General features: G+C 42.8%; 2 protein-coding genes across 7 annotated transcripts; both read left to right on the plus strand.

The window, feature by feature from the left end:
• The first annotated feature begins 83 nt into the window (after nucleotides 1-83).
• On the plus strand, nucleotides 84-6,831 carry LOC138392909 (histidine--tRNA ligase, mitochondrial). Of its 6 annotated transcripts, none has more exons than XM_069483751.1 (13): nucleotides 84-385; nucleotides 1,609-1,683; nucleotides 1,970-2,089; nucleotides 2,216-2,311; nucleotides 3,021-3,146; nucleotides 3,251-3,358; nucleotides 3,612-3,710; nucleotides 4,084-4,177; nucleotides 4,498-4,625; nucleotides 4,719-4,961; nucleotides 5,124-5,240; nucleotides 5,456-5,602; nucleotides 6,025-6,831. In XM_069483751.1, the coding sequence occupies exons 1-13, from the start codon at nucleotides 278-280 to the stop codon at nucleotides 6,082-6,084; spliced, it is 1,521 nt and encodes a 506-aa protein (XP_069339852.1). In that variant the 5' UTR covers nucleotides 84-277; the 3' UTR covers nucleotides 6,085-6,831. The 6 variants fall into 6 exon arrangements, with proteins under 6 accessions (XP_069339852.1, XP_069339855.1, XP_069339851.1 ...); XM_069483749.1 differs by having other exon boundaries at nucleotides 118-385; nucleotides 1,509-1,683; nucleotides 6,025-6,815; XM_069483752.1 differs by having other exon boundaries at nucleotides 204-403; nucleotides 6,025-6,815.
• Nucleotides 6,832-7,901: 1,070 nt separating this feature from the next.
• On the plus strand, nucleotides 7,902-13,742 carry ZMAT2 (zinc finger matrin-type 2). Its single transcript, XM_069484124.1, has 6 exons — nucleotides 7,902-7,936; nucleotides 8,257-8,350; nucleotides 9,495-9,618; nucleotides 10,808-10,881; nucleotides 11,340-11,485; nucleotides 12,664-13,742. Exons 1-6 carry the CDS (start codon nucleotides 7,919-7,921, stop codon nucleotides 12,805-12,807), a joined length of 600 nt encoding a protein of 199 aa, XP_069340225.1. The 5' UTR covers nucleotides 7,902-7,918; the 3' UTR covers nucleotides 12,808-13,742.
• The last annotated feature ends 6,837 nt before the right edge of the window (nucleotides 13,743-20,579 follow it).

Here is a 20,579-nt window from a genome sequence, read left to right on the forward strand (position 1 = left end):
GACTTCCGGCTATCGAGTCGCTGGCCCGCACGCCTAGAGAGCCCTCATCGAGTACAAAACGACTTCCGGCTACCACCGGAAGTGCCCAAGCTGCTTGCAAAGGAAGCTTGGGAGTTTCGGAGCCCATGCTGCGGGACTCGGGAGGTGCACAATCGCTCAGGTCTTCCGTAGTGCTCGGGCTTCACCTCTACAGCAGCCAGCACCTTTGCTGGGGTCCGACCTGCCTCATCCCCAGGCCTTTGGCTCCTGTCCCAGAAAGCCGGCGTCCTGCTGCGGCATGCCCCAGCTCAGACTCCTGCCCAGGAGGGCCTGGGCTGCCCTGCTCAGCCAGCTCCTGCGACCTCCCTGTGCTTCTTCCCCAGGGGCGGTCCACTGTCATAGCCAGGTGAGCGAGATTGAAAAAGCTCCGGTCTGTCACGGCTAGGCCTCCAGGTGTGAAAGCATGGACTCGCACCCTGTATTCCAGTAGTATTGCAATCGGTTTTTATTGAGTGTCTACTATGTACTCGCACTGAGCTAAGCGTTTTGGGTGCTTTGTCACTTACTCCTTAGAGCAATCTTGAGAGGTTAGGGTTTTTATTTTCACTTTACAGTTGAAGAACCGGAGGCTGCAAGGTTAAATGACATATCTACTGATACATAGTAAAGGAGTGTTTTAATACAGACCCACGCACCTGTATCTGAAACTCTTGGAGTCAAGCATAGTAATATTTCTTAAGCAAAATATATCGACATTCCCACTAAGTTGAGATGACTAAAGGTCATAAGTAGACTGAGTTCACATTAAAATTAACCCCAAAATGAATCTCAAAATTTTCAGATTTCAGAGATTTTTGGATTTTGGAATTGCATATGAGGGATTGTGGACTTGAACTTCTCTTGGGGGAGAAAAATCAACATAGTATAGAACTACCTCACCCTCTATTTCTGGAAGAGCACACAGCCTGTTGGTAATAAAGTCACTGATTCTGTTTTGCTTTACTTGGGAAATACTCTATTTTCCTCTTAACAGATGCTTTGTGCTATCACGAACAACAGGGCTCAGACTTTTCATTAATGTTCAGTCTCCCAGCATCTTACTAGTCTGGGTTTTTGAGTTCAACCAGGAAATCCATTTCTTTTTATTCCACATGCTTGCTCTGTGTCCTTGGGCTGGTTCTCTTGTCTTCAAGTTGCATTTTCTCTATCTCCAAACCAAATAACCGGTGCTATCTTAAAAATACTTATTATTTCTGTTTGAGTAGGAACTGAGAACTGCAGAAGATCATAATAATCTCTATCCCTAAATGGTTGGTGGTTGTAATGGTGGGTTATTTTGTACCTTCATTGTTCTCAGGTGCTTAAACTTTTTGAGACATTTCAAAACTCCACATATAGTGAGGAAGCTTTTGTAATGAAGACCTGACCTCATAAATACTACATGTGTAATTGTAGATAGAACTTGGGTTCTTGGAGGTGGGGTTGAGATTGGGATAGATGAAATAATGCTCTGGCTTCCTGTTGCTCAGGGTCAAGAGTCTTTGCAGTTTGGTGATCCAGAGAGTCAGAGATGTCACAGGCATTGCCAGTGTCCAGAGGAGCCACATCTCCCATTCCTTTTTCTGCCAGGTTGCAAAGGCAGTGTTAACATCCCAATTGAAACCACATCAAGACAAACCAAATTTTATTATCAAGACTCCAAAGGTAATGTTTTTTGTTCACCCTATCCCATTAGAGTGCCTTGAAGGACTGACCTCTGCTTTGCTCATCTCTCTGACCCCTTTTAATGTTCTCTTAAACTAAATTAAAAACAAAGCAAACAAACAAAAAAACCCAACTGCTATTCTTGAGATACTGGGTGGGGTTCAGGCTCATCCGAATTCAAGAAATGTCAGCTCCAGACCTTAACATAAAGGTGTAGTTTAACTCTTTGTCTTAAATGGATTTATTTTTTGTTTTTGCTTTCACTGTGTCTGCTTTTGATTTCTAGGGCACCAGGGATCTTAGTCCCCAGCAGATGGTTGTGAGGGAGAAAATTCTTGATTTGGTTGTTAGCTGCTTTAAACGTCATGGAGCAAAGGGATTGGATACCCCAGCATTTGAGCTAAAGGTAAGGGGAGAAAAAAGACTGCCTGGAACCCCATTTCTTCACTTGTTTTTAGTGTCTCAAACGGCTTTTCCTCTGTGTTTTGGAGTCATCCTTTGAACTGTGGCTTTTTCTGTTTGATCCCTACAGGAAGTGCTCACTGAGAAGTATGGAGAGGACTCTGGACTTATTTATGATCTGGAGGATCAAGGTGGAGAGCTGTTGTCCCTTCGCTATGACCTTACTGTATTCTTCTGAGTGCTGGAGACTGATCTATCTCTTTCCAAATCTAGAAGGCTTTCTCTGACAAAAAGGAAGAGAGTGACTCTGGGACCCCATAGGTCCATTGGTAGCAGCAGTTACTTCCAGTTTCTCCCAGAAGGCAGTTCTGTCAGGGAGCCTGGCCTGGAGCCCTGTCATTTAACTTTAATGTGTATCAGAATCCTTTGGGGGTGCTTGCAGAGACAGATTCCTGGCCACAGATCCAGAGATTCTTAATTCCATAGTAGGGCTCAACCATCTGCCTTTTAAACAGGCATCCTGGGTAATTAAGATGCATGAGGTCCTTGGCCTACACTTTCAGAAATGGCTTAGAAGTCGTAGGCAAATCCAGGTTCAGAAATTTGACTATTTTACGATGGTTGGGAATTTATCTCAATGGGAGGAAATGGCCCGGACCTGAATTAGTTCTTGGGTCATTTCGATCTCTGCTTCCCGTTTTCTGTTGAACTTTTACTTTTGCTTGGTGAGATTCCTTCATTTGACACTATTCAATGTATATTGAATGCCAAGGACTACTAGGCCTTGGGGATAGTGGAAAATATTACAGAGAAGGTAAACATTCTCATCCTAGTGGATGAGATCTAACTGATAGAGGTCCAATCCCCCCTAGTATCTGTGTATTAGGCCTAAACCTTGGATTCAGTATCCTTCTTCCTTAACCTCTTTATGTGAGGTCCCTTTTGCTCGTTATCTGGCCATGAATAAAGTGAAGAGGATGAAACGCTATCATGTTGGAAAGGTGTGGCGGCGGGAGAGCCCAACCATGGTCCAAGGCCGCTACAGGGAATTCTGCCAGTGTGTAAGTGACCTGATTGGAGCAGCACAGTTTGATGGTTCTGGGGGCCACAGTCTTGGAATTGGCTGATTAGCGGAGGTTTTTTCCTATCTTTTTCTTTGTTGTAGGATTTTGACATAGCTGGTCAGTTTGACCCCATGATCCCTGATGCGGAATGTTTGAAGATCATGTGTGAAATCCTAAGTGGTCTGCAGCTGGGGGACTTTCTCATTAAGGTGAGGCCAGAGCTGAGGACTGGGTGAAAAGTCTGGATTTGGCCTAATACTGTTTATTCAAGTCCCAAACATAGGTGACCCCAGCCTTTAAGCCTAAAGCTCTAGGACCTTCTTAGTCTAGCTGTTGCATTTCTTACATATGTACTCTTCCTTTGAAATTTCCTTTCCCTTTTATGAGTTAGGAGAGTACTGCCATTGATTTGAGGGAAAGGACATTGACAGGGCACTTGGGTTACTTACAATGAGTTCACAGGTCAATGACCGGCGGATTATGGATGGAATGTTTGCTGTCTGTGGTGTTCCTGAAAGCAAGTTCCGTGCTGTCGGCTCCTCAATAGACAAACTAGATAAGGTAACAAATAAGACATGCTTCAGTAGACCCTGTCTAGGTTCCTGCCCTGCCCTCAAATCTGTACCTCTAGAGAAAAGTAAGGAGACAGTGGTTGGAATCGGGCCATTTATGGGAGGAAGGTAAGGAGACATTCTGAAGCAAGATTTGAGTTGTGCTGTATGGTGGGGATTGTGGCTGGATTTCTTTCTTTCTTTCTTTTTGTTAACTAACACCTTGCTTGGTGGAAGTGGCTGGATTTCTTAAGTTGTCTCTGACTTTGCTGAGTATACTGTTAGCTACTTGTGACATACATACTTAACGAAAGTGAGATGTCCTTTTCCAGTTTGAGAATGAAGGATCTTGGGGCTGGGCTAATGTTTGGGTGTTTATGCAGATGTCTTGGAAAGATGTGAGACACGAGATGGTGGCAAAGAAAGGCCTGGCTCCTGAGGTGGCTGATCAAATTGGGGATTATGTCCAATGTCATGGTAAGAACCAGGGTTTTCAGAGCTGTAATAGAACCAGGCTGTGGGTGATATGTGCTCAACTTCTACCTCTGAAACACCTCCTTTCTGTAGATATGCTAAGCTCCAGAGCCTGCCCTGAATTTAATTTCCCTTTTAACTTATTTTGACCACTTTGTATCTTAGGATGGCAAAGGTGGAGGCAGAGGAGGAGGATCTGGTCACATGAGACCAGAATCATCTTCTTATAAGAAAGTGAGGACTAGCTAGAAGCTAGAGCACATTAGGGATATATTTGGATGAAATACATCTGGGTGAACAGGACAGACGGTATGTGTCCTCAGGTGGGGTGACTCTGGTAGAGCAAATGTTCCAGGATCCCAGACTATCCCAGAACAAGCAGGCCCTGGAGGGTCTGGAGGACCTGAAGCTGCTGTTTGAATACCTGACTTTATTTGGAATCTCTGAAAAGGTAAGCTGAATTGGGAGTGGACCTTCTGCTGAGCTCTGGGGCTCTCAGGGTTCTGAATCTAGTTTGGGACTGACCAAAGCCTTGTCCCCACAGATCTCCTTTGACTTAAGCCTGGCTCGGGGCCTGGACTACTATACAGGAGTGATCTATGAAGCAATACTGCTGCAGTCCCCAGCTCAGGCTGGGGAGGAGCCCCTGAGTGTGGGCAGTGTGGCTGCTGGTGGGCGCTATGACGGGCTGGTGGGCATGTTTGACCCCAAGGGCCACAGTGTGCCATGTGTGGGGCTCAGCATTGGGGTAGAGCGAATATTCTCCATTGTGGAGCAGAGGATGAAGGTAGGTCTTAGGTAGGAATGAGGTAGAGCAGGAGGCCTAAAAACCTTCCTGTTTCTAGAGGTGCAGTTGCACTGTTTTTCTGATGATTCTTTTTGTCTTGTTTTTTGGAATTGTTGATGCAAAGGAAGTTTTTATTAGTTTTACTTTCTTCTCTCTTATCAGACTTTAGGTGAGAGCGTACGGACCACAGAGACCCAAGTGTTTGTGGCCACACCACAGAAGAACTTTCTACAAGAACGGTTGAAGCTAATTGCAGAGCTTTGGGATGCTGGGATCAAGGTATGGTGGAGCTGATATCTGAGTCATCTGGGTAATTCAGGAGCCAGGTTCATTTCTAACTTATGCCTAGGGTGGAACTCAATACCTTTTTAGTCTAATTACTAGAGTGGCTGATTATGGTAGGAGGGCTAGCCACTTGTTTCTGGCTTTTTTGGAAATAGTTATTCCTGGGGTTTGTGTGCTATGGTCACTTCTAAGTCCTTTACTCTTTTCAGGCAGAGATGCTATACAAGAACAACCCTAAATTATTAACCCAACTGCACTATTGTGAGAACATGGGCATTCCCCTGGTGGTCATTATTGGTGAGCAAGAACTGAAGGAAGGGGTTATCAAGCTCCGTTCAGTGGCCAGCAGAGAGGAGGTGAGTGGGGGCAGCAGAAATAGAAGGGAACAAGTGTTTTCTATATTTCCCAGATTCTTTAGAAATACTTATCTTCTGGCTGAGGAGATATCATCAGGGTTAATAGTGATAGAGATGAATGCAGACCCACCCCCAAACAACCATTGTAGCCCGTGAATATTGGCTGAGTGGGCAGAAGAAAGACAAATGAAATCTGAATGGGTATTTTAAGACTAATCAACAAAACAGACACAGATGAGGTGTTTGAATTTTTTTATTCTTGAGTGTATACATTCTCCAGGTCAGCTTGGAGCTCACACTACTTCATATTGGTTGTATAAATAGTGGAAGTGGATGCAGAGTAAAATGAATCTGGAAAAACAGTGGCTAAGGAGCTAGTATTGCTTTCTAGTTTGTCACGTGAAGATTCTCTTATGTTTCAGGTGGCCATTAAACGTGAAAATCTTGTGGCTGAAATTCAGAAGCGACTATCTAAGTCTTGATCCTTGCCTGATTGCCTCTGTTGCTCTTTGTAGAAAAGGTTTCCTCTAGAGCTGAGTTTCTGATGGACTTTACATCAGCTGGCCAGGATGGGTGACAAGGATCTTCTGCCTCCTCCATCCTTCCTGGGTACAGAACTGCACAAGGCCCTGAAGACTCCTGGGCTAGTGCAAGCAGCTATTCTGCATGGATACAGATGGCTGATATGTGAAAGAGACACGCTATAGCTGCAGAGGCAAATTTGAAGTGCCACTGAATGCTGTCAGGAGGTGCTGAGATGGTTGCTATGAGCAAGGCTCTGGGAGACTCACCTCAGGCTGACGATTCTGAACCGTTGTGATCAGAAGCCAGAACTTAGTCTTCTGCTGCAGCTTCACAACCAGATTGTGGAGAATTTGTCCACAACCAGCCCTCGGCCTATCCAGGGAGTTTTGGGAAGACAACAGGGAGAGGCAACGGGTGCTTTCTGCTTTGTTTGAGGACAGAGATGCTATCCCAAGGGCATGGCAGTACCCATATTGATTTGGCATCTCTCCAGGGCCATCCACTGCTAACAGATAGCAGTGTGGAACTATCTGTTTAATAATCTTGAACATTGAACTTAACAGGTGACTTGACAAGGCAGAGATACGATCTTTTGAGATTTTGGAGACCATTTCCTGTGCCAGAATCACAGCTCTGACTATTCCATGCCATGGAGACTGTTCTAGAAGTGGCTGGATAATATGTTAAATAAAATATCAAGTGTAGTAGTTTGGGTAATTTGTTATCAAGGGGTTGGTTTGCGTAGACCATAGGAAATGCTTGAGTGCACACTGGATAATTTTCTGAGCTAGGAGTAACCTTCCTGGAGTAGTGATACTTCAGTGAAGGGAGCAGCCACAGTGTCTCCCTTCTTTCCTTCCTTCCCTCAACTTGGAGATAACAGTTATGTCACTAGGAATCAACAAACAGTGAGTTTTCTGCCGGAGTGCTTCACTCTAGAGCAGTGGCCCCCAATCTTTTTGGCACTAGGGACTGTTTTCATGGAAGACAATTTTTCCATGGACCGGGGAGGGGGGAATGGTTTTGGGATGATTTGAGCACATTACATTTATTGTGCACTTTACTTCTATCATTATTGCACTGCAATATGTAAGGAAATAATTATACAACTCACCATAGGTTGGGGATCCCTGCTCTGGAGTGTTGCTGATGACCAGCCTTCCCAAGTCTAATCACGTTGATTAAATTGTCGCCTACAGATTGAATGACTCTAATGTTCCCCAGTTGATGGAATAATGAGTTAACCAAAGGACGATAGCATTGCTTCAAGGAAAAGAACCCAAGTGCAAAACGTGCTTTCTATATGTGCGTTGGGAATGGTGCAGTTGCTGGAAACACTTTAGTGTAGCTTAGGGCCATATCGCTGGTGCATGCAGGTGAAGGGGGGCCATTTAGAGCCCCTAATAGCAGCACTTCAGCCTTAAGGTTTAGAAATGCAAGCAGTGTTGATTAGACTAGATCGGAGCCCACTGTTTCCGAACCTCGGTTTCCTCGTTCGTTACAGAGTTGAGCTAAATCTATCGGCCCGACAGCCCTTCAATGCTTGTTTTGAAACCCGAAGCAAAAAAACGTTTGCAGGCGCCCGTACTTCCGTGTTGCTTCATAGTCCTCTTGCGCCTGCGCCATCTCCTAGGGACAGAGGCGGGGCCAACAAGCGTGTTTTAGAAGTCCTCCAGTCCTTCAGCTCTGTTAAAACACGAGACTCTAAGCTTACCGTAGAGTCATCTTGCTTTACGGCACCAGGCCGCTTTTTACGGCATTTTCCGCCTTGCCATTCACTTCGCTGTGAAGATGGCGTCGGGCAGTGGGGTAGGTGTTGTGTGTGAGGAGGAGGTGGTTTGAGGGTGGGAGGTGGCTTCTCAACGCTGAATAGAGACAAACTACTGCACGAGACTGGCTTCTCGGCGCTTCCTCGAGATCCCAGGGTCTGGATTCGAGAACTCCCGTAAGGCCCTGGAACAGGGTCAGTGGAGTCGCGGAGGTCTCTCAGGTTGGGTTCCTGAGGCTACCTCAGCCTCCTAGTGCGGTTCAGAGGGTTCTGGGGCCGCCTTGGAAGCGAGGTTCCCTCAGTTTGTGTAGGGGTCCGGACACGGTTGGCGACGGATCTTGAGCGCTTTTTTTCCCCACAGACAAAAAACTTGGACTTTCGCCGAAAGTGGGACAAAGATGAATACGAGAAACTCGCCGAGAAGAGGCTCACGGAAGAGAGAGAAAAGAAAGATGGTGCGTGCTTGCTCCATCAAGGGTTAAGGGTATTTTAGAAGTGATGCAATGAGTGGAGAGAGGGTGGAGAGTTGAAACGCGCTGCCCGCCTATCCAGTGTAATTCTGCCAGAGTGTTGCCTCCTTGGTCCTTGGTTTCTACATTTATAAAATGAGAGCGAGAAGGTGGACTGAAGTGGTTTTGAGGTGCTCTTCAGTTCTGTTGTCCTTTGCTTCCTTGCCTTCCCTTTACTTGGCTCCTTGAGTGCTTTCTTGAAGTACAGAGAGGAGAGCGGAATCCTTAGTAGTGACAGAGAAGTTAGGTGGAGTGTGTTGCTGCTGTTCATTACTGCTATCTATGACCCCGCTCTTTCCCTTGAAATTTCTTAAAGGGGAGAGCGTTCCTGGCCCAGTGAAGACCCTCTCATATAGTCTAAGCAGTGATGTTTTCCAGGAACCGATTGTTTCAGCTTGTACTAAGTAGTGCTGTTTCTGCGTGCCTTGTACGATGTCAGGAAGTTAGTGCTCCTCTTCTGGATGTGGATTACTCTTTAGGAAAAGTCTTATTTTGTCATCTGTTTCAAACTTGTATATTTTTCTTTCCTTTTACATGTCAGCTTACACACAGTAACCCTTTTAGTTTTTATGTAATATGAACAATAAATAGTTCTTGACATGTAACAGGTATATGTTGGTCCCCCTTTTTTAAAAATATGACCCAGCTCTCAGGTATTTTTCTGTGTTATGCTTAGGATATCTGCCTGAAAGTGTTACTGAATGTCTTTGCTCCTCTTTTGAAAAGGTTGCTTCTAGTAAAAATTCAGAACTTCTCCCTTCCATTCAGTTAATCAATAAATAGAAAACATGCTACTTTTAGAATTGCTGGCTTTAAAGTGGAGAAAAGCTGTAGAGAGTTGGGGCTGGCTTATTTTTTTCCCTGTGTTGAGATTCTCCCTAGCTGCTGCTTAAGTATCTCTGTTGTGTTCCTTTGCTTAGGAATCAAAAAAATAAATGAGAGTAGACCTGAATTTTGGGTTTCATGCATTTTTTTTCTTTTTTGGTTGAGGAACCTATAATATTTATTATTATTTATTTATTTTTTTTGCACTGGATGTGCTAAGAGGGACTATAATATTAAAGGGACTTCTGTCCCCATTATGTTTCAGGAAAACCAGTGCAGCCAGTCAAGCGAGAGCTTCTGCGGCACAGGGACTATAAGGTGGACCTGGAATCCAAGCTTGGGAAGACAATTGTCATTACCAAGACCACCCCACAGTCTGAGATGGGAGGGTGAGTGGCTTTTCATCTTTCTCTGCAGCCAAGAGTGGGTCTAGTAAACTACCTATGTAGGTTTTTGGAACTGTTAAGGGGGAGTCCCTGGCCCCAGGATTTGATCCTTCTTGCCTATAATTCTAAGATTTGTTGGGTTTTTTTTGGTCCCCCAAGGTCTCAAGTTAACATGATAGTGTCTCTAGGAGTGTTCACTCTGTGGGCTTTTTCATTAGCACTGCAACTACTACTTAACATTTTAAAAGGGATCATTTGTTCTGTCAGAGGAAGAAATGAAGGAAAGGACTAATGAGGAGAATTCTGAGAGAGAAATTAGGTGGAGCTAGAATGGAGCCTGAGAGTTGTTAATGATGAAGAAAGAGGGGGTTGAGGTTCCAGGCTAGCTGCATAGACTTCAGGAGTTACGGATTGCTGGGTTGTGCACCTTTTTCCCAGGCCAAAACTATAGGAAGAAGGGTCCCACAAGAGCTCATCACTCTTTTGCCCACCACTACTTTTTTGTCTAGTTAGGTTTTCTGGCAGGAAGGCAACACAGTAATGAGTGACAGTTCTCTGAGCTGCATAATAAACCCATTGTTGTCATTCCTCCCAGTTATTGCTGTGTAAGTTAACAAATTAATCCAAAGTTGAGCAGCATAAACAGCATATAGTTCATAGTTTCTTTGGGTAAGGAATTTGGGATTGGCTTCCCTGGGTGGTTCTGGCTCAGGATTTCTCATGAAGCTGCAGTCAAGGAGTCAGCTAGGTAGGTCTGCATTCTTTTGCATCTTAAGTGGGGCTGGAAGATCTGCTTCCAAGCTTTCTCACATGTCTGTGGTTTGAAGACCTAAGTTCTTTGCCCCATGGGCCTCTGCATAAGATCACTCACAACAAAGCAACTGGCTTCCCCAGAGCAAGTGATTCGTACAAAGACAGAAGGCCTGATTTTTTTTATAACCTAATCTTGGAAGTGACATACCATCATTTTTGACATATTCTATTGGTCACACAGACCAATCCTGGTACGAATAGGGAGGAGACTACACAGGGTAGGAATACCAGGAGGGTAGGGCTCATTCTGGGGCTTAGAGGATGGCTACTGCACTCTGCTGAAAGCTAAGGCTTCATGGAAATGAAGGCTTAACATTTCTAGAAAGGAAGATCCTTAAAACCATATTTGACCCATGTGCTGTTTCTTCGTGTTTGTTAGATATTACTGTAATGTCTGTGACTGTGTGGTGAAGGACTCCATCAACTTCCTGGATCACATTAATGGAAAGAAACGTAAGGCTTGGAGGTAGTTTGTGACTGGGGCTGGGATTGGGTTCTGGAGGTGGGTGGAGAAGGGTGGTTTTTGTTGGGCCTTTTTTTTTTATACCTGGGGAACTCTCCATTTGCTTCAGCACAGGCCATCCTTTACTTCATTATCTAATATTTCTGGCCGTGAGGTAAGATACTGTTCTAGGCTCTCAGAAAGCCCAAATCGTGCTCTTCCTGAGCCCAGTTGGCCCCACTGGTGCTCATCTGCTCCAGTGAGGGCAGTTGGAAACTACTTTCGTCTTGTTATCTAGGGCTGCTGCTTCTGGGAACAGGTGAGGCCAAGGGAGTTTCTTTTAGCTGTAATTATTTTTGCTGTGGGTAAGAGATAATTTTTATTTTTTTTAAAGAGGTCAGGAAAAGACTTTTTGAGGGTCTGAGGATGTTGTAATGACCTTGTCTTCTTGACTGTTGACCCCATCCAGATCAGCGAAACCTGGGTATGTCTATGCGTGTGGAGCGTTCCACCCTGGATCAGGTGAAGAAACGCTTTGAGGTCAACAAGAAGAAGATGGAAGAGAAACAGAAGGATTATGATTTCGAGGAAAGAATGAAGGAGCTCAGAGAAGAGGTAAGGCTTTTCTGTCCCTCCCCTGATCAGCTTTGAATTTTAGGTTATGAATCATGGGAGGCCCTCTTCCTCATCCCACTCCCACCCCCAGAGTTGTATCTCGTTTATTGCTTTTGTGTGGGATTCTTGTGTTCTGAAGGAAATGGCTCTAAACCTACCCTTGTCTGCTGGACTCTCTGAACCATACTTTTTTTTTTTGTAATTATAGATGCCTTTTGATTTATGATGGGGTTACATCCTGATAAATTTATCATTAGTTGAAAATATCATAAATTGAAATGTATTTAATACATTTAACCTACCAAACATCGTAGCTTAGCCTAGCCTACCTCAAATGTGCTCAGAACACATTTGCCTACAGTTGGGCAAAATTATCTAACACAAAGCTTATTTTATAGTATTGTTGAATATCTCATGTAATTTACTGATTACTGAAACTGAAAAAGCAGAATGGTTTTATGGGTACTCCAAGTATAGTTCCTACTACTGAATGTTTATTACTTTTAGACCATTGTAAAGTTGAAAATCATAAGTCAAATCATCATCAGTTAGGGATGTCTGTATTCTTTTTAATTTTTTTAAGACTTAATTTTTTAGAGCAGTTTTAGGTTTATAGCAAAATTGAGAGGAAGATATAGAGATTTCCCACACACTTCTATCTCCACACATGCATAGCCTCCCCCATCTCTTTAAAAAAAAAAAAACTATAGGAAAGATTAAATATACCTAGTTCCCAAGAGCCCTGTGGAACCAGGCTGACTGAGTCAGAATTCTGTTTCTTCCACTTACTGCCTGTGAATCTGGCGCATGTTATATAATCTCTCTGTGCCTCAGTTTCCCCATATTAGAGATCTCAGCATAATATACATAAAGTACTCAGAACAGTTCCTGGTGTGTACAACATGCCTCAGAACGTTTGTTGCCGTCACATAGTTTTGCGCCTATAATTCTGTTAAGAACTAGAAATAAACTGGGGTGTAGGTTGAGAAATTCTCTCTAGAGGCTGAAACTTCTTTCTTATCCTTTATAATCTTTACTGTGGCTTTTGCTCTGCCCTTGAGATTTTTACTTGTGTTTAACAACATTTTCCTAAAGATAGAAAGGAATCTTGAAGCTCACGTCTCTTTCAACATTTGGCTGAAGAGTCTAAACTGATTCTGAGTGATTTTCCCCTCTAGGAGGAAAAGGCCAAAGCGTACAAGAAAGAGAAACAGAAGGAGAAGAAAAGGAGAGCTGAGGAGGACTTGACATTTGAGGAGGATGATGAGATGGCAGCTGTGATGGGCTTCTCAGGCTTTGGTTCCACCAAGAAGAGTTACTGAGGCTTTCTGTGCTTGGCCTGACTTTGGCCTATGCTGGACCTAACTATGTGCGTGTGTGAGGGGGGGCTCATTTCTTTTTGGGTACTGGGGAAAGTCCTTAAGAGTGTCAGTGGGGAGGACTAGAGGGTCGGTGTTTGGTTTCCCTCTACCTAGGGAGAGGGCACAGGATACAAAGGTAATGCTGTGGCACATTCCTTCAGCCTCAGTATATATCACTGGAGTCACAGGACCTCTGCCTATCTGAGTTCCCAATAAAGAAAAACCTCCCCTTCTGAGGCTGCTTCCCCGAAACTCCTGCATCTTTCCCTCTTCATCTAGCCAACCTCTTGTCTGAGCATCCTACTTTATCCTGTGTTCTGCCTTTTTTTAACTTTTGACTTTTGTTCAGCCTGCAACAGAAGCGATCTCTGGGTCCCCAGTTTGCAGTTGGTGGCATATCCTTGACCAGCCCCCTCCTCCCATCTGGCCCTGTGGTTCTCTAGCCACCTGTGCATGCATGTGTACTTCTGCCTGGGTCAATGTATGTGTGGGTGTGTGTGCATGAATCTGTCACATAGAGGGGGCCTGAGCTCAGAGCATTGCTGCCCTGGGCCTGATGTTCTTGGCTTCCTCAGAGCATGTAACAGGAAATTAAATGGGATGAGTGTTTGGTGTGGTTTATGTCTGATAAGTTTTTTTTTTTTTTTTTTTTTAACATTGTTCAGATGTAGATTGTTTCAGCTTCTGTTTGTTTCGTTTTACTGAGGATTTCTCTGTTTTTGTCTTCCTTGTGAGCAGGCTCTTGGAAGAATCTGATGCAAAAAAGAAAATGAGAAAAAAAAAAAAAAAAAGCCAAAACCTCACTGTGGGAGCCGTTGGGTCTTAGAGGCTGTTCAGTGTGTATAATAAATGGCATTGGCTGGGCCTGTTTCACATTTGGTGGGAACATTCCATATTCTTACCTGTGCATATTTATTTTTCCTTCTCACACTGAGGATTTTCATATAGGGTGTTTTTTTCTCCTTTCATTTGACTACTGTCACTTTAATTTAATTTTTGCCTGGGTTCCTTTAGCATGAGTTGTGTTTTCCTCTGATACGGGCTCTGTCCAGATGAGTCTGGAAAAAACTATTTCTATAATTTCAGCCTCCTTTGATCTTCTGTTTTTTGAATAGCAAAATTCAAGATTGAACTTAGTGTTTTTCTTACTATTTACAATGGGGCTAGGCACAGGGTTACTCATTCATGGCACTGTTGACATTGTGAGCTAGATAATTCTTTGTTGTGGGGGGCAGTGCTGTGCATTGTAGGATGTTTAGCAACATCCCTGGGCTCTACCTATTAGATGCCAGTGGCACTCTCTTTCACAGTTGTGACAAATAAAAATGTCTGTGTCCTCTGGGAGGGGGCAAAATCCCTCTACCCCATTAAGAACCACTGAGAAGAAGCTGCCTTCCCTACCTTAGTCTAACTTGAGAATAGGACAGCACAGTCTGGTTGACTAAAAATAAACCACAAAATTTGATATCACCCGGATCAGGTACTGTGCCAGGTTCAGGGGATGCAGAGGCGGGAAAATAGTCACACACCTATGCAAAGAACTGTAATCACGTAAACTTCAAACAGATGAATTCTATAACTACATTTGCTGGTTCTACACGCTGAAAAAAGGAATCTATTTGGGTTAACAAGGCTGCCACCACATGGCTTTTTTCTTTCTTTGCCCCATCTAGTTCCTTACACCTTTCTATAGCATTTGAACCACTGTGGGTCCCACAAAGCACCATATACTTCCCTTTGGAATTTTGTACAAAATTCCCTTGCAGTTAGACATGCCTTTTATCTACTTAATTTCTGATGCTGAATCTTTTCTACTGGGACTATATGACTATGTCTTCATCGATTGGCTCAAGGCCTGGCTGAAAGTTTTAAATACAGCATTTGATGTCTAATTGGGGGGAGAGTAGTGGGTGTTATCTTTGGCAGAATTATATGCACTCTAGGTCTTTGAGTAAGAGTCTATCCTGGTTGACTGGGTCTTTTTGTTACCTTTTTCGGAGCAGGCTGGAGAAGGTTTCAGTGAGGTGAATTCCTTCCATGGTTCAATATTCATTCCTCAGGAAACCATCTAATTCAAATTAGCTTCAGATGATTTCTTTCTTTGGTCCAGTGGGATCTTACCTCTGGTCACCTCTACGAAAAAGCAATTCTCAATTCTAGGTTCTCCAGACTTCTTGGGACTGGTAAGTGGTTTGAGTTTCAAAGGGACCTGTCTAGGTAATGGATGTTTGGAGATGCTCAAGGTGGTAGCTTGGAAGGAGATGGCCTGGAAATTCAGGAGCCCAGAACAATCCCAGACTCTGAAGTCTCAGAAGCTTCTTTGATGTTTGAGGTCTAAAACCCATGGAAATTGAGCATTGCTGCTTGAGGAACATCCCTGTGACTAGCCTGTGTGTGTTCACTTATTGAGTGCTTTTGAGAGGTGAGTTGCTACAAGCACTGGTAGTATCTTCTGAGGCAAGGGATCAAGGTCCTAGATGTCATGTAATTTACATTCTGGTGGAATTGCCCTTTAAAGTACTTAGGAAACAAAAGATGATCCTTATTCCTTCGTGCACTCTCAGGGCCTTTTGTATTTCTCCCATAACCCCCTCCAAACTTTAAATGTGCAGATTATTTAATCCAGCAAATCTACTTGGAAGCATTTATCCTAAAAACATACCGGTGTATGTGTACATATTTGTACAAGGATGCTTACTGCAGCTTTATGCTAGTGAAATGTGGAACTAGTACATTAATACTTTAATGTAGCCATTACAATGTATGTGAATTAGATCTCTATGTACTTGACAGGAAGGATCTTCAAGACATACTGTTAAGTACACAGAATACCCAACAACCAGGTTCCCAGCAAGCCAAAAAAAAAAAAATTGTGTATACAGTTACATATGCAGATTGAGGAAAAGGACTGGAAGGGTACACACTGAAATATTAACAGAGGTTAACTGGAGAAAAGTAGGAATTTGGGGAAGACGAAGTTCTGTACATAAAAGGAATACGGTGTTCATACGGCATTTAATGAAATAATTCTTTAAAATAGCAAGTAATACTAGACTTATGTAACACCTGAGGGAGGAACTATGGGGTTTACCTGGTCTAGCAGCAAAGTCCCTAGATAAGGCCTGAAATACAATTTGCACTTCATAAAGATTACACTCCCCTGACCCAGGCACTAGCTGTGAGAAAGTTGATTTGATCACTAAGTGACCCTGTGTGGTGGTTGGGGGAGTGAGGAAGGTATCGTCCAGAGACTTGTGAACCATATGACTGTTGAGTAGGAGAAAATAAGCCGGGACACAACTGCGGAAGAGCTCACCAGGGTGAGTAGGGGAACCCTGAGTGTCCTCACTTTTGTGTGTCCCCAGATGGGCATTCTCCAATTGTCTGAAGGTGAAGGCGGATTGGACAGTCTTGGATGCTGTGTCATGCTGGAACAGTCACATTTTGGCTCTTTGTGACGCACGTGTTTCTCACCACTCAAGGAAATATAATCTGGAAACAGGATCTGGAGGAATCTGGAAACAGGCTCTAGCTCAGCGGTTCCTTTGACAAAGCATACGTTTTAAAACCCCTTGCCAGGTTGGGGTGGTTTGAGACCCCGCTAGTGCCTTTCAGTCCTGCTGCAGCTGCCCAGGCACAACCTGTTTTCTGCGGAAGTTCCAGGAATGGGGTCTTCTGGGGGAAATGACTGATTCTAGTGCTGGGGCAGCAAATACGGAAATGAACCAGGGAGCATCTTGTGCTAGAAAGTAAGGACATGCTTAAACACAAAAAACAAAACTCTTAAAATTACTTTCAGTGTTTAATGTTTCAGTGTTTGTTTTTGTTCCAATAGTTACCTGTATCCTGTATACTTGTATCTTTTCTAATGTCCTTTTTGCCTGAGGTCCAGAGGACTTTTCTTTCACATTTAATTGATTTTCTAAGATATATCTCAGAGTTGACCATTCCAATATACATTTTCCTAGATTCATGAAAAATCCTTTCGATGTGTAGACCCAAGTTTTATTTCCAGAAAGTTTTCTTGTATTATAGTTTTGAGATTTTTTTTCTCTATAATTTTTTTTTTTTAACTTTTTAGAGACAGGGTCTCATTCTGTTGTCCAGGTTGGAGTGCAGTGGCACCATCATAGCTCACTGTAGCCTGGAACTCGTGGCCTGGCTAATTACTTTAGTAGAGACAGAGTCTGTCTATATTGCCCAGGCTAGTCCTAACTCCGGGCCTCCCAAAGTGCTGGCATTACAAAGCGTGAGACACCAAGACTGGCTTGTCTATAGTTTTGAATATTACATCTATTCCATTATTTTATTCTTCTTCTGCAGGTACTACAATATATATTGCATCTTTGCCTCTATATCTACCACTTTCTCTCTGATCTTTCTTACTGCTTTCTTCATTTTATTTTCTTGGCTATTTTAATTCCTTTCTCAATGCTAGTTATTATGTTTTAAGTAAGATATCTTCCCTTTTGTACATCTTATAATTTAGTCTTTTTTCTTTCTGAGATAACTTGTTTTTTTCTTCAATATGTCCTGATTTTGACAAACTTTTTTTCTTTTTTGTGACAGTCTCGCTCTGTCGCCAGGGCTAGAGTGCCGTGGTGTTAGCCTAGCTCACGGCAACCTCAAACTCCTGGGCTCAAGCAATCCTCCTATCTCAGCCTCCCGAGTAGCTTTGAACTACAGGCACACTACCATGTTCTGCTAATTTTTTCTATTTTTAGTAGAGACAAGGGTCTCACTCTTGCTGAAGCTGATCTCGAATTCCTGACCTCAAGCGATCCTCCTGCCTCAGCCTCCCAGAGTGCTAGGGTTACAGGCGTGAGCCACTGTGCCTTGTCAACAAACTCTTTTCTTTTTTTTTTTTTTTTGTTGAGACAGAGTCTCACTTTGTTGCCCAGGCTAGAGTGAGTGCCGTGGCGTCAGCTTAGCTCACAGCAACCTCAGACTCCTCGGCTTAAGCGATCCTACTGCCTCAGCCTCCCGAGTAGCTGGGACTACAGGCATGCGCCACTATGCCCGGCTAATTTTTTCTATATAGATTTTTAGTTGTCCATATAATTTCTTTCTATTTTTAGTAGAGACGGGGTCTCGCTCTTGCTCAGGCTGGTCTCGAACTCCTGACCTCAAGCGATCCACCCGCCTCGGCCTCCCAGAGAGCTAGGATTACAGGCGTGAGCCACCGCGCCCGGCCAACAAACTCTTTTCTTAATCTTTGTTCTTTGCTCATTTCTGTTCTGAGTTATTTTTGTGACTCACAGTATTTTTTCATGTTACCAAATGACTGAGGTTATTTGATTTAGGTTGGGGTGTTTTAGTTTTCATATTTCATGTCTAGTTTTAAAAAAATATTTTCATTTTTAATTTTCTTTGTATAATTTTGTATCTGTCATGTTTTTTTTTTTTTTTTATTATGAGTATACTCCAGAAGTATAGGTCTGTCGTTTTCTGTGCATTTTGCTATATTTTATTTTTCAGTGTTAGCAATTGCAACTGAGGCAGGAGCTTGGGTATGTTACTAGGTTTCTTAGTTTGAGTGCCGCCTTTTTGGCAGAACAAAATGCATTTTACCCCCAAATAGAGGCCCTATTTTAGGGAATGGAGCACAGGTTAATGTCTTCTGATTTTGTGATTCTCTTTCATTTCTTTTTTTTTTTTTTTAATGTTGTTTTTTTTTTTTTTTTTGAGACAGGGTTTCACTCTGTCACCCAGTCTAGAGTGCAGTGGTGTCATCATAGCTCACTACAACCTCATACTCTTGGGCTCCAGTGATCTTCCTGCCTCAGCCTCCCAAAGTAGCTGGGACTGCAGGCCCCTGCCACTATGCTGGTTAATTTTTCTATTTTTTGTAGAGACAGGGTCTTGCTCTTGCTCAGGCTGGTCTTGAACTCCTAGCTTCAAGCAATCCGTCTGCCTCACGACTTCCAAAGTGCTAGGATTACAGGCGTGAGCTACCCTGCTGGCCTTCTCTTTCATTTCTGTGGAGTCTTAATTTTCACTGCTTGCTTCTTTCTTTTTCTTTACCATTGTGCCCTCAAGGGGTACTTCCCCTTCAAGTCACCTCTTTCTTCCAGAAGCATGCCTTCCCAAGCTTGCCATTGCTATTCTCAAACACTTCAAAGCCTTTTTAAAAAAATTCCTCGGTTCCTTACATCTACCAGGTATTTCTTCACTCAGAATGGGACCCTCTTTCTCTGGTGGTGGTTTTATCTGTCTTCCATCATTGCTTGGCTCCTGCTGCTTTTAGTCTTTTCTGTGCCATCTTGGCTTCCCTTCTATAGCATGGCTCTGTAAGTGAATCTGCTGGTTTGGGATGTATATTTATCTGCTTATATGTAAAATGAGGTTTATAATTTTCTCTGTCTCCATGTTATGCTGTAGCCATAGATGGTTTTATTTGTTTTTAGGATGACTGCAGTGATTTAAATTTAGATGGCTGGCATTATTCTGTAGGAATCTGGAAGCCAGTGCATTTATTTTTGATTTTGTTAGCCTTTAAAAATTTTTAATTGTCATAAAATACACAGAACATAAAACTTACCATCTTAACCATCTTTAAGTGTTCAGTTCAGTGGTGGTAGGTACATTCACAGTTATGTAACCATCACCACCATCCATCTCCAGAACTCTTTTCATTTTATAAAACTGAAACTCTATACCCATTAAATAATAAGTCCCCATCTCCCTCTAAACCCAGCCCCTGGCAACCACCATTCTACTTTCTGTCTCTATAAATTTGACTACTCTAGATATCTCATAAAAGTGAAATGATACAGTATTTGTCTTTTTGTGACTGGCTTGTTTCATTTAGCATATTAAGGTTCATCCATGTTGTAGCATGTGTCAGAATTCATTCCTTTTAAAAGGGATAAACTATTTCATTGTATGTATGTACTACATTTTGTTTAACCATAATCCGTTGATGGATATTTGTGTTGTTTTCACCTTTTGGCTTTTGTGAATAATGCAGCTGTATGTTTGGTTTAAGTACTGCTTTAGCTATACTACACAAATTCTATCATGTAGTGTTCCATTCTAAATATATATATTTTGGAGACAGGATCTCGCTCTGTTGCTCAGGCTGGGGTGCAATGGTGTGTAACCCATAGCTCACTGCAGCCTTGGAGCTCCTGGGCTCAAGAGATCCTCCCACCTCAGCCTCCCAAGTAGCTAGGACTATAGGTGTGTACCACCACGCCCATTTAATTTATTTATTTTTGTAGAGATGGGATCTTGCTATGCTGCCCAGGCTGGTCTCAAACTCCTGGACTCAAGCCATCCTCTTGCCTCGGCCTCCTGAAGTACTGGGATCTAGGTATTTTTTTAAAGCTGAGTGTTGTTTAGTAATATGTTATTTAGTCTTTAAACATGCAGGATTTAATTTTAGGTGTCTTAAAACAAAGTTAATTCCAGGATTGCATTGTACCAGGACAACATTGTCTAAATGGGATTAGATCTCTGGAATTTATTGAAGCTTCCTTTATGGCCTAATACATGGTTAATTGTTACAAATATTTTATGTATGTTCAAAAAGAATGTTTATTTTGGATATACTTATATTTTAAAATTGTTTTTTAGTCATATCCATGCTATCTTCATGTCTACTTGATCTGCAATTCTTAGAGATGCATGTTAAAACATATCCAACTGTAATTGTTGCTTTATGTATTTTTCCCTATTTGATATAGTTCAAGATTGTGTTGTAGATGCATATATGCTTATGATTATATCAA

This window comes from Eulemur rufifrons, chromosome 10 (genome assembly GCF_041146395.1).
Source record: "Eulemur rufifrons isolate Redbay chromosome 10, OSU_ERuf_1, whole genome shotgun sequence".
NCBI lineage: Eukaryota > Metazoa > Chordata > Mammalia > Primates > Lemuridae > Eulemur > Eulemur rufifrons.